The 13,372-nt window shown below is 40.1% G+C and overlaps 1 protein-coding gene across 2 annotated transcripts in view; it reads right to left on the bottom strand.

The window, feature by feature from the left end:
• Positions 1 to 13,372, bottom strand: part of EVI5 (ecotropic viral integration site 5) — a 171,179-nt gene that overhangs the window by 110,210 nt on the left and 47,597 nt on the right. Inside the window, exons 1-4 of one of the 2 annotated variants that reach the window (XM_049772198.1) lie at positions 12,592 to 12,671; positions 9,215 to 9,404; positions 7,874 to 8,098; positions 6,885 to 6,959 (exon numbers count right to left, since the gene is read on the bottom strand). In XM_049772198.1, coding sequence (XP_049628155.1) covers positions 6,885 to 6,959; positions 7,874 to 8,098; positions 9,215 to 9,404; positions 12,592 to 12,605 — 504 coding nt within the window. In that variant the 5' untranslated portion in view covers positions 12,606 to 12,671. Of the gene's footprint in view, positions 1 to 6,884; positions 6,960 to 7,873; positions 8,099 to 9,214; positions 9,405 to 12,591; positions 12,672 to 13,372 lie in introns of those variants that run through there. The other variant, XM_049772197.1, reaches the window with a different exon arrangement.

The following is a 13,372-nucleotide window of genomic DNA, read 5'->3' on the forward strand; positions in this document are numbered from 1 at the left end:
AACACCACAGCAACTCTGGTTTCTCTCCTAAGGGTAATGCAGACTTCCCTCCCCATCTCTTCTCTTTTTTCTCTTTTCCAGCATCTACAAATCCCTAGATCAGAGGTTACCAAACTTATGTGGCTTATAGCCACCCTTTACAAAACAAAAATCACTCAGTACCACCCAATCTGCATTACTTAAGCAAACAAAAAATACTCCCAAATTGCATTAGAAGCAACTAGTATCCCCTTGTATTGTTTCAGTGTCTCCCCACCCCACCCCCAGGGGCAAGCGGACTTACCCACTTCGGTAAACACTGCTCTGGATAAACCCTTACGTCAGGGGTCTCAAACTCGAGGCCCGTGGACCATTTGCGGCCTTCCATACAACATTTTGTGGCCCTGCCCTAGAGGAATCTTTTTTGGTTTTGTTTTGTTTTAGTTGTTTGGGTCACACCCCCCAATGTTCAAGGCTTATGACTGACTTTGCACTCAAGGATCACCCCGACTTTGCCTCCTACGGCCCCCAGGTAAATTGAGTTGGAGACCCCTGCCTTCTGTCCATATCACTCATTTTTATGAAGTATCTTTTTTTTGAAGGGGGGGGGCACACCCGTTTGATGCTCAGGGGTTACTTCTGGCTAAGTGCTCAGAAATCGCCCCTGGCTTGGGGGGACCATATAGGACGCCACGGTCCTTCCTTGGCTAGCGCTTGCAAGGCAGACACCTTACCTCTAGCGTCACCTCGCCAGCCCCATTATGAAGAATCTTTAACTTCCTTCCCTCTGTTGATCCTAAAAGCTATCCATAGTTTAGACTCTAGACTAGTGCTTTCCAGTCTAGAGTTTGTTCCTACTTCCACTCCTTAGACACATTAGTAGTCTCAGGAGCAATTGAGATCACTTCTAATTGTTCACTTAAACATAGACTTCTGGGAGGTACCAAATGATTTTTTTTTTCTTAATAGGAAGTGTACAAGGGAGCAGGTAGGGTGCTTGCCTTTCATGAGACTGACCCAGGTTCAATTCACCTGCACCGCATATGATTCCCCCATACCCTGCTAGAAGTGATTTCTAAACTCAGAATCAGAAGTAACCCGAGTACCACTAGGTGTGGGACCCCAAAAAAGGTGTATTCCACTCCTGAGAATATACCCCAAAGGACCCAAAACACAAGCAACTGCATCCCTTTTTCACTGTAGCACTACTTCATAATAGCTAAAATCTAGAAATAACTTAATTGCCTGAGAACATATGAATGGATAAAATTACTTTGGTAAATCTTCACAATAGAGCACTATGAAGATATTAAGAAAAAAGTGAAGTTATGAAATTTGCTGATACATAAATGATCTGAAAAGTATCATACTAAGTGAAATGAGTCAGAATGAGGGACAAATAGAATGATCACATTCATATACAGGATATAAAGAAACATAATAGGGAAATAGTCAATGCCAAAAGGCAATAGAATTGAAGAACAGGAGAAATGGTCTTTAACAGGAAGCTTGCCACTGGAGGAGGGAAGAGGAAGGTGAATAGGCAGGGAAAGAAATACTGTGACAGTAGGGGCCAGAGCAGTGGCACAAGCAATAAGGTGTTTGCCTTGCCCACGCTAGCCTAGGACGAACCGAGGTTCAATCCCATGGCATCCTATATGGTCCCCCAAGCCAGGAGCGATTTCTGAGTGCATAATCAGGAGTAACCCCTGAGCATCATCGGGTGTTGCCCAAAAACAAAAACAAAAAATACTGTGACAGTGACTCAGGGAAGTGGCTTCTCTGGACTAGCAAGAGGTGCTAAAAGGAGGTAAAGTGAGATGCATGATAGCCTATTAGTAACAATATTGTGAACAAGGAAAAAAGAAAAAGTTCCTATTATAGAGGCAGGGTAAGCAATGGGAGGGAAACTGGGACATCAATGGAGGGACTAGTGTTGGAACATTATACCTGAAAATCAATTATGAATAACTATAATTCTTGGTAGTTCAGTTAAAATAAAAGTGATTTTTTTTTCCTTTTTGGTTTTTAGGCCACACCCAGAAGTGCTCACGGCTTATTCCTGGCATTTCTCAGGGTACCAAGTGGATGGCAATCACCTTACCCACTGTACTATCTCTCCAAACCACATCTCAAAAAAAATTTTTTAAGGAGATATAGACAAAAATAAGCTTGGGAACCAACCTATGTCCTAAAGTCATACCACAACTAAGGCTAAACTTTCCTTAAGAACTATCTAGCTGGGTCGTATGGGAGCTCAACTTCCAGTTTTTGGAGGAATCTCCATATTGCTTTCCATAAAGGTTGAACTAGACGGCATTCCCACCAGCAGTGGATAGGAGTTCCTTTCTCTCTACATCCCTGCCAACACTGCTTGTTCTCATTCTTTGTGATGTGTGCCAATCTCTGGGGTATGAGGTGGTACCTCATAGTTGTTTTGATTTGCATCTCCCTGATGATTAGTGATGTGGAGCATTTTTTCATGTGTCTTTTGGCCATATGTATTTCTTCTTTGTCGAAGTGTCTGTCCATTTCTTCTCCCCATTTTTTGATGAGATTAGATGTTTTTTTCTTGTAAATTTCTGTTAGTGCCTTGTATATTTTGGAGGAACACAAAAATACAATACAAAAATCCCTTCCTTACACCTATATTCATTGCAGCACTATTTACCATACCAAGACTCTGGAAACAGCCAAGATACCCTTCAACAGATGAATGGCTAAAGAAACTGTGGTACATATACACAATGGAATATTATGCAGCTGTCAGGAGAGATGAAGTCATGAAATTTTCCTATACATGGATGTACATGGAATCTATTATGCTGAGTGAAATAAGTCAGAGAGAGAGAAAGACGCAGAATGGTCTCACTCATCTACGGGTTTTAAGAAAAATGAAAGACATTCTTGCAATAATAACTTTCAGACACAAAAGAGAAAAGAGCTGGAAGTTCCAGCTCACCTCATGAAGCTCACCACAAACAGGGGTGAGTTTAGTTAGAGAAATAACTACGTTTTGAACTATCCTAATAATGAGAATGTACGAGGGAAATAGAAAGCCTGTCTAGAGTACAGGCGGGGGTTGGGTGGGGAGGAGGGAGGTTTGGGACATTGGTGATGGGAATGTTGTACTGGTGATGGGTGGTGTTCTCTACATGACTGAAACCCAGATACAATCATGTATGTAATAAAGTTGGTTAAATTAAAAAAAAAAAAAAAACTATCTAGCTCTCCGGCCCGAAGAGATAGCACAGCGGCGTTTGCCTTGCAAACGGCCAATCCAGGACCAAAGGTGGTTGGTTCGAATCCCGGTGTCCCATATGGTCCCCGTGCCTGCCAGGAGCTATTTCTGAGCAGACAGCCAGGAGTAACCCCTGAGCACCGCCGGGTGTGGCCCAAAAGCAAAACAAACAAACAAAAAAAAAAAGTAAAAAAACAACTATCTAGTTCTCAACAGGGTTGTACTGAATAATAAAGTGAGTTGTACTAAAGATTAATACACAAAAAAGCTTTTATTCTTTTTTTTTTTTTTTTTTTTTTTGGTTTTTTGGGTCACACCCAGCAGCACTCAAGTATTACTCCTGGCTCTGCCCTCAGAAGTCACTCCTGGCAGGCACCGGGGACCATATGGGATGTCAGGACGCAAACCACTATCTGTCCTGGCAAGGCAAACGCCCTACTGCTGTGCTATCTCTCCGGACCCCACAAAAAGTATTTATAATTATGCAATCTTGCAGCACTATCATTCACTTAGATGATAGTACATTTTTACTGTTCTCAACTTGCTCTACTATGCTTACTTTGATCTCCTACACTGTATTACTTTATTCCTTCTCTTAACATTACTTTGACTTTCTTCTCTTTCTGTTATAAAACATAAATAAAATGCCACCCTTACATAAATTCAACTCTGCATTTAAGCAGCAGAAAGTAAGTGAACACAAAAACACTGTCATCTGATCTTACTCTGAATCTAGGAACACCAATATTGGTGGATTTTTTTCTTTTTTGGTTTTTGAGTCACACATGGTGGTGCTCAGGGGTTATTCCTGGCTTTATGCTCAGAAATCGCTCCTGGCAGGCTTGGGGGACCATATGGATGCCGGGATTCGAACCAATGACCTTCTGCATGAAAGGCAAACGCCTTACCTCCATGCTATCTCTCCGGTGGATTTTAATGCATAGTTTACTTCCATAACTTAATCACTCTCATTCTCCTAGTCAGGATTTCTTAAACTTCTATTAGCCTAAGAAATATTTACGTAATCCCACATATATAGATAAACAAAAATCAAAAATTTACTGCTAACGAATCAAGGGCAATTATTCTCAGAGCAGGGAGTAATCCATGAGTGCAGATGTGTGTGTGAAGAAAAGAAAAGAAAAAAGGAGACAATAACAATTAGGTTATAATCACTGTTCTGAATTTCTTCTCTGTTCTCATGTTACCAACACATTCTCTCCACCTGACTCAGGCTTATTTGCTATTCCAATATTTCATAAATAGAAGAGATTAGAACTTTCCCATTTTCTCACACATTTGCCAATCTACTTGCCTACAGATCCATTTTTCATAGCTTCTAATCTCTTTTGTTTATCAGACTCAGTTTTTTCTCCTGATTCCTAGATCATATTTGTCACTGCCCAGATAACAACTCCATTTGAATACACAATAAGCATCTCAAATGACACTGATTTCCTACCTTGTCATTTCTTGCCCCAATCTTCTGCACAAAAGCAGATGAGTCACCACTGATTCCCTTCCAGTTTTCCTCCACATGCAAACAACCAACTACTGTATTTTCCGGCGTATAAGATGACTGGGTGTATAAGATGACCCCCTAATTTTGCAGTTAAAACATAGGTTTAGGCCTATATTCGCTGTATCAGACAGAACGTTCCAGTGCTGCAACTGTATGTACCACAGTGAGCCAATCACAACAAGCAAAGGTTCAAAGGTTTATACTGTAATAGACTTCCTCTCTGACTCTGGCCAATCTAGCAGGCTTGTTACAGTGTAGATTGGGTCCAAAACATTGTCTAATTTGCATACATAAAAGCCTGCTTAGATTAGCTGAGTTAGAGAGGCAGTCTGAGCAGCCTTGCAGTGATTGATGAAGGATCGAGTTGGAAAATTCGTTTTGTGGCAATATTCAGACAATTTTCGTTTAGTGGCATATTGAAACATTTTTCGTAATATACTCGGCATATAAGACGACCCCCGATTTTCGTTTGACTTTTTTTTTGTTTCAAAAGTCGTCTTATACACTGGAAAATACGGTAGTTGTATATTCAAAGAATTTCAAGGACCATTCAGTTCTCCCAATGAATACCTGGTTCAAATCACCATCAAGAGTGCTGTCCAGCGGCCTTCCTGCTTTCCCTAATCCTCTAAACACAGAAGAACACACCCTGTTTTAATCCCCTGTCACATCCTACCTGATTGGTTGACACAGAATTCACACCCTACTTTCCCCTAATATTCCTTTTCCACCTAAAATAAAGTGAGTTATTCTCCCAAAGTGGCTGACGGATGCTTCTTTGTGCTATTCACCAGGGATTTAACCTCAGTAACTTCTATATCAGTAACCTCTATATCATGGGGTCTGATATCACCAGTGCCATTTACATTTGGCATCCAAATAGGATGCAAAACCAGGGGTAACTCGAGTGCCACCAGGTGTGGCCAAAAAAATTTTTTTTAATTTATGAGTTTCTGAATCTTACGTACAGCCAAATAATATTCTCCTACCAAAACTTTAGTCATGTCCTACTTAGTTGAGAAAATGATTATTTCTTTTCTCAACTAAATAGCACAGATATATAGTAACACAGAAGTTAGAATTTAAAAGTATGGGCCCGGAGAGATAGCACAGCGGTGTTTGCCTTGCAAACAGCCGATCCAGGACCAAAGGTGGTTGGTTCGAATCCCGGTGTCCCATATGGTCCTCTGTGCCTGCCAGGAGCTATTTCTGAGCAGACAGCCAGGAGTAACCCCTGAGCAAAGCTGGGTGTGGCCCAAAAACCAAAAAAAAAAAAAAAAAAAAAAGGGGGGGGGTGGCGCTAAAGGTAAGGTGCCTGCCTTGCCTGCGCTAGCCTTGGACGGACCGCGGTTCGATCCCCCGGTGTCCCATATGGTCCCCCAAGCCAGGAGCAACCTCTGAGCACATAGCCAGGAGTAACCCCTGAGCGTTACCGGGTGTGGCCCAAAAACCAAAAAAAAAAAAAAAACAAAAGTAAAACAAGTTTTGGTGGTTTTTTTGGTTTGTTTTGGTTTTGACTTGGAGGCTACATCCAGTGGCACTCAGGGGTTATTCCTAGCTTTGCGCTCAAAAATCACTCCTAGCTGGCTCAGGGAAGCATACTGTAAGCTGGGGATCAAACAAAGGTCGGTCACATGCAAGGCAAACACCCTATCTGCTGTGCTATCATTTCAGTTCCTCAAAGTAATATGTTTTAATTGACAATTACAATGCAAATGCAATTCTCAAGTAGTTCAAACTTCATAGAGCAACACATTACTACATGCTGCTTACTGCTTAATACTTTCAATCTTTTTTGGGGAGGGCCACAAATGGTGACGCTCAGGAGTTACTCCTGACTATTCATTCAGAAATTGCTCCTGGCTTGGGGGACCATATGGGACGCTGGGCAATCAAACCATGGTTCATCCTAGGATAGCACATGCAAGGCAGATGCCTTATCACACTTGTGCCACCACTTCGGTCCCAACACTTTCAATCTTTTATGGTGAAAAATAAATATTTTAAATTATACCCAGGAAAATACTCAATATTCACTTATTAATATTATCAAATATTAATAAATAGTATTCACTTATTTTAAGTGATCTTAAATAATCTAATAAACACTGAATCAAGTATTCAAAACTTTTATTAACTTACCTGCATTAGCAACAATCCAACTATAAAGGCACTTCCTTGACAGTAACCAACTTCACGATCCACTAAAGAATACGCCTAAAATAGAAATAAATGCTATTTTAAAAATATTTCAATACAATGTATTATACTTTTCTAAAGACCTGAGAAGAATGCAACAGGTGAGTTAAACAAATTTTATTTTTAAGAAAATGCTTGCCTTTTACAGTTATTATCCCATAAATATTAAAGAAACAGATAATTTTGTTAACATTTCCAAATAGAAACTGGCTACTCTTAAAGAAAATAAAGAAATCTTTACTGCAGGAAAAACAATTAAGAGTCATTTAATATGTATGTCTGATAAGGATAAAAATAATATTGGTTAAGGATAAGGTAAAGCACCAGCAAAACAAACAATTTAATAAGAAATTAGGGGCCAGAAAGATAGTATAGTGAGTAAAGTGATTGCCTTGCACACATTCATCCAACCTATGTTCATCCCCAGCAGCCCAATAGTCACACCATGGGTGATCCCTGAGCACAGAACCAGAAATAAGCCCTGAGCACTTCTGGTGTGGTCCCAAACAAAAAAGAAAGCTATCAATATTTTATAGAGATAGAGGGGAAAAAAAGCAACTATGGGAAGGGAGTGTATGAAGGCATACACTTATAAAGAGTATGGTCGCTTAACAGCATTGGCCACAGCAAGCACAGAAATTTGCTCCCTGATTCTAAAACTCAGATAGTGAAATAGCCCCTATCAAAATGTGACCTCACTGTGTAATAGTGATTTATAAATTATCGAAAAAACCAACTATAGCAAGTATAGCTATAATAGGCTTCCCAAACTAGGAAGTAATTTTAACAAGCTTTTCAATCTAGATAATATCTGCATTAAAACAGAGATTATGCTAAAACCAGATTCACTGTCAAAACAAGTCATGGGAGTGAAAGCTCATATTGTTTAAAATTAGCCAATTTTCTATTTTTCAAAAATGAATATAACTTACCTTCATTACATTAAATAAAACCTCTTGTCCGAGGCTATCCTTTTCCTTAAAAAAATTATGTTCAGGATAAGTTCTAGCAATATCCCTTCGGATCAATTTTTCACAAGGTGAGGTCATTTTCAGTAGCTCTGAATACTGATCCTTAATTGGCATGCTTTGTGCACTGCATAAAAGTTGCCAAACTATGGCTCTAAAGTGATGCGGTATCCCTTTACGAACAAGCTCCTATAATAAAAGCAAATAAAAATGTTAATGAATTATTTAAGAATTATAACTTGAAAGCCAAAGATTTAATACGTTGGAATAGAAGACCATCAAATTCATAATTCACAACGCTAGTTTTAATAACAAGGCAAGGCAACCTTTTAACTAAGTGTAAGATTTGGCCCTTGGGAGCATTCTGCTCTGGTCTGGGGACAAGGAGACACTATAATGTCATCAATAAATTATTTTAAGTTTACTCGGTTGATGCCTCTGGACATAGAAAGAATAATAATTTACTGAGATGTAAATGACAAAATATTTGGTCAGCATTTATTAATCACTACATTCAAACATCTGTTTCAGGGCAATTAAAAAAGTAAAAGCAAAATACTAATAATTCAAGAATGTAGGATGTTACAACTGTATTTCTGAATCTAGAAAACTGAGATAATTTAATTTCTAAAATAATTTTCAGTTAGTTTTGGGGCTGGAGTGATAACACAGCGGGTAAAGGCATTTGCCTTGCACATGGCCACCTGGATTCGATCCCCAGCATCCCATATGGTCCTAAGCCTTCGAGAAGTGATTTTTGAGTTCAGAGCCAGGAGTAACCCAAGTGCTACCAAATGTGGCCCCAAAATTAAAAAATATAAAAAACTGGGGGCCGGAGAGATAGATGGTTCCTTGGCACCACATACAGTCAGCAGAGCTCCCCCAAGGATGATCCTAGAGAACAGAGCCAGGAGTAATCTCGAGCACTGCTGGATGTGTTCCAAAAAATTTTTAAAAAATTAAAAAAAAAAAACAACTTATTTGGTCTGAGGTAAATAAAAAATATTGAACAAAAATCTGTCTATAATGTTCTTAAAAACAGAACCTGGGGCCAGAGCAATAGCATAGCAGATAATGCATTTGTCTTGAATGCAGCCAACCTAGCTTTAATCCCTGGCATCACATATGGTCCCCCAAGCATGCCAGGAGAAATTTCTCAGTGCAGAGCCAGGAGCTCCAAACAAACAACAACAACAACAACAACAACAAAAGTAGAATCTCAATATGATTTTTGAAATCCTAACTCATTTTATGCCTGATGACTTCTAATTTAAAAAAAAAAATTTCAACACAAAATTTAAATACCTTAACTTGCTTTTCCTTCTTTTTGCGCACATCTTCCCATTCATTAACAATTCTCCCCCAAAGGATCCAGGAGTCTTCTTCAAGATGGCTGAGGTTGCTAGAGGCAGAAGAACTTGACACAAGGGAGGAGCCACTGTTTCTTCTCGACCCATTGACTGATCTTAAAGACTTACTATCCGTCTCTATCAACCTAAAACAAAATCAAAACTACTTTGAGACATAATCTCCTATTACTGTTATAATATCTACAATTTTACTATTGCAATTAAGTCTTTATTTAAATATATTTTAAGACAACCTTGGTAGGGGACATAGAGATAGTACAGAGGCAAAGCACTTGCCTTGCTAGTGGAAGACCCAGTTCCCTGGCATTGCATATTATCCCCTAAGCACAGAATCAAGTGTAGCCCTTGAACCCCATCAGAGGGGGCTCCAAAAAAAAAATTAATTAGGGGCCGGAGAGGTGTTTGCCTTCCAAGCAGCCGATCCAGGACCTAAGGTGGTTGGTTCGAATCCCGGCGTCATGGTCCCCCGTGCCTGCCAGGAGCTATTTCTGAGCAGACAGCCAGGAGTAACCCCTGAGCAACACCGGGTGTGGCCCAAAAACAAACAAACAAACAAAAAAAAGCAAAGTAGACTCACATACATTTTCATCTTTTTTTTCCTTTCTGCTTCACCCCAAAGTGTCTGGCCCATGCAGTAGCTGCATTAAAAACAAACTTTTGTGCAGTCAACCCTAGACAGACCCCGGTTTGATTCCCAGCATTCCATATAGTCCCCTGAACCTGCTGGGGTAATTTCTTTTTTTTTGGAAGGGGGGGGGGATTTGGTGCTGGCATGGGCAAGAGATGATTACAAGGTGTAGGGTACTTGACTTGCATATGGTGCATCCTGGTTTGATCCCCAGTGCTATTATTGGTCCCCAAGCAGAAGAAATGGTCCCTGAGTACAACATACAGTGTCCTCCAGCCCTTCCTTAGTATAAGGAGTAAAACCAGAGCACCACTGGTATGCCCCCACCCAATATAGACAAATAAAAATACATGACTAATAGAGACTTAACATCTCTTGCTTACATGCTGTTTATTTACAATATTCCTGGCTGTGCTATGGTGGGTGCTCGCAGGAAAGGAGACAAGCTGTGATGGTAAAAAACTACAAACACAGTAGGAACATTGACAGTATCTAGACCAACAATTCTCAATTGGGGGTTATATGGCCCCCTGTGGTCCTACAAGATATTCCAAGAGGGCCACAGGTAAAAATTAGTATCAATCTGAGGAGGAGGTGCAGAAGAGGCCACAACACCAGATTAGAAATCAGCCAGCAGGTTACGGACAATGTCTTGGATCGAACGATAACTTGCCTGAGGCCTAGAGCTGGTCTTATGCCAGGAAACTTCAGGGGTAGGATCTCTTTGTATTTAGGCCAAGGTTATTCCTTTCCATGCCTCTCATATTTTGGTGGGCCTATGCAAACAACAATTGCCACTCTAACACCGTTTTTACTGTGCTCCTTTGACTCTAATCCTTAAAACGCACCCACTTAAAATTTGAGGTTAACTTAAGCTAATATGCATGTACATGGAAATGTAAAAAATACTATGCCTCTAATGTTTAAGGAGTTATGTAAGTTTGATGGCTTTAGATTGCCTTGTGTGCTGTTAAGAAATATTATAATGTGCTACAATCTGGGAACTTGAGGGACAAAGTAATTGCACATGGATTCTGTTTTATTTATCTTAACTTTCTTTGGCTGAAAGTTCAAAGTTAAGATATCAGCAAGGGGACTTCTTCTGAGAATTATGTTATGGGTGATTGTCCTTCCACTGTAACTTTACCTTATCCTCTTTCTTTGCATCTTTTGTTCTCATAAATCAAAATAAAAAAAAAAATTATAAAAAAAAAAAAAAAGAGGGGCCGGAGAGATAGCATGGAGGTAAGGCGTTTGCCTTTCATGCAGAAGGTCATCGGTTCGAATCCCGGCGTCCCATATGGTCTCCCGTGCCTGCCAGGAGCAATTTCTGAGCATGGAGCCAGGAATAACCCCTGAGCACTGCCGGTGTGACCCAAAAACCACAAAAAAAAAAAAAAAAAAAAAAAGAAATCAGCCAGCAGGGCCCGGAGAGATAGCACAGTGGTGTTTGCCTTGCAAGCAGCCGATCCAGGACCAAAGGTGGTTGGTTCGAATCCCAGTGTCCCATATGGTCCCCTGTGCCTGCCAGGAGCTATTTCTGAGCAGACAGCCAGGAGTAACCCCTGAGCAACACCAGGTGTGGCCCAAAAACCAAAAAAAAAAAGAAAAGAAAAGAAATCAGCCAGCAAGGGGCGGAAGAGATAACGTTGAGGTAAAGTATTTGCCTTGCATGCAGAAAGTTGGTGGTTCAAATCCCGGCATCCCATATGGTCCCCTGAGCCTGCCAGGAGTAATTTCTGAGCATAGAGCCAGGAGTAACCCCTGAGTGCTGCCGGGTGCAAGCCAAAAAACAAACAAACAATCAAAAAAAGTCAGCCAGTGGGAGTGGGGGACCCAGAGGAAGAGCAACATGGTCAGAAGTGGGTCATGGACAGAAGATTGAGAAACACTCATCTAGAACAGTATACCAGCCAAAAGAAATATAAAGTAGCCCCTTTCTATAATGATAAGTGTTCTAGCAGGTACATTATAAGAAACAATTTATTTGAACAATTTATTTTTTATCAAATAGTTAATGTATCATTTTAATATGCAACATTTTTTTTCCAAATCAACTATTAAAAAACTGGCATATATTTTAGTCTTATGGCACATCATAATTACCCAGCACTTTTCTTCTTTTTTTTTTTTTTTTTGGTTTATAGGCCACCCACCCATAACTCTCAGGTTACTCCTGGCTATGCGCTTAAAAATTGCTCCTGGCTTGGGGGACCATAAGGACACCAGGGGATCGAACCGAGGTCTGTCCTAGGCTAGCGCAGACAAGGCAGACGCTTTACCGTTTGTGCCACTGCTCCGGCCCCTACCCAGCACTTTTCAAGCACTCCCTCCATTGTCCAATGCAACCATACTGGACAGTGACAATGTAGATATGAGCAACATCCAGAGATAATAAAGTTTCCGAGATCCTTGCTTGACATATTTTAGGGAACATTTAAAAATTATAAAATACATATATTCAACTTTAACAGGACACTTTCTATGTTCTCACTAGTATCTTACCACAAAAGGTCTGCTACAAATCAAACCTGATACGCAATAAAGTATAAGAAACAAATCATGGCTATAAAGCCAAACTGCTGGAACCCTTACTAGGATTGACTCATGCATATTTTAAATAATTAACATTCACCCCTTAACTCAAATACATTAGTATTATGAAGATGATCCTTAATTCTTACCTCCCTAAATTCATCTCAGTCAAATTCTTTGTATTTTTCGAAAGAAAAGCACATTTAACTCAGACTGAAAAAAGAGCTGTTCTGTTTCCATTCTACAGCTTTCAATGATTAACCTACAACAAATAGACCTTTGACATTGTATCAAACCATTTCTCCACATCTTTCCGGGGTGGCCCAAAGGTGCTTTTTTTTTTTTTTAAAGTGCACTCTACAGTAAAGCTCAGTGGGAGGAAAAATATGTTTTTTAATGTAATTTGACGTTTTCATGTTTATTTTATATTGTTCATGATACGCGATATTTCCTACCCCTTAGGAAAAGTATTTTCTATATTTCATCATAGGGCTGGAGAGATAGCACTGCGGTTGGGCATTTGCCTTGTATGAGGCCAACCAAGGACAGATGGTGGTTCTATTCCCAGCATCCCATATGGACCTCCAAGCCTGCCAGGATCGACTTCTGAACGCAGAGCCAGGAGTAATCCCTGAGCGATGCAGGGTGTGACCCAAAAAAAAAAAACACCAACAACAAAATTTTATCTTTTCTAAATTGATGAAAGCCCACTAACTGAACCAGAGATGATTAGATTACATTTGGGAAAAAGTAGAAGGCAGACCTAAACAAAAGTGTTTCCCAGTTATAAAGTTGTAACAGTTTTTCTCATACTTTTTTATTTGTTTGTTTGTTTTTATTTTGGGCTACACCCAGTAGTGCTCAGGGGTTACTCCTGGCACTCAGAAATTACTCCTGGCAGATTCAGGGGAATGTCAGGGGACCAAACCC

Source organism: Suncus etruscus, chromosome 4, assembly GCF_024139225.1.
Source record: "Suncus etruscus isolate mSunEtr1 chromosome 4, mSunEtr1.pri.cur, whole genome shotgun sequence".
In the NCBI taxonomy this organism is placed as follows: domain Eukaryota; kingdom Metazoa; phylum Chordata; class Mammalia; order Eulipotyphla; family Soricidae; genus Suncus; species Suncus etruscus.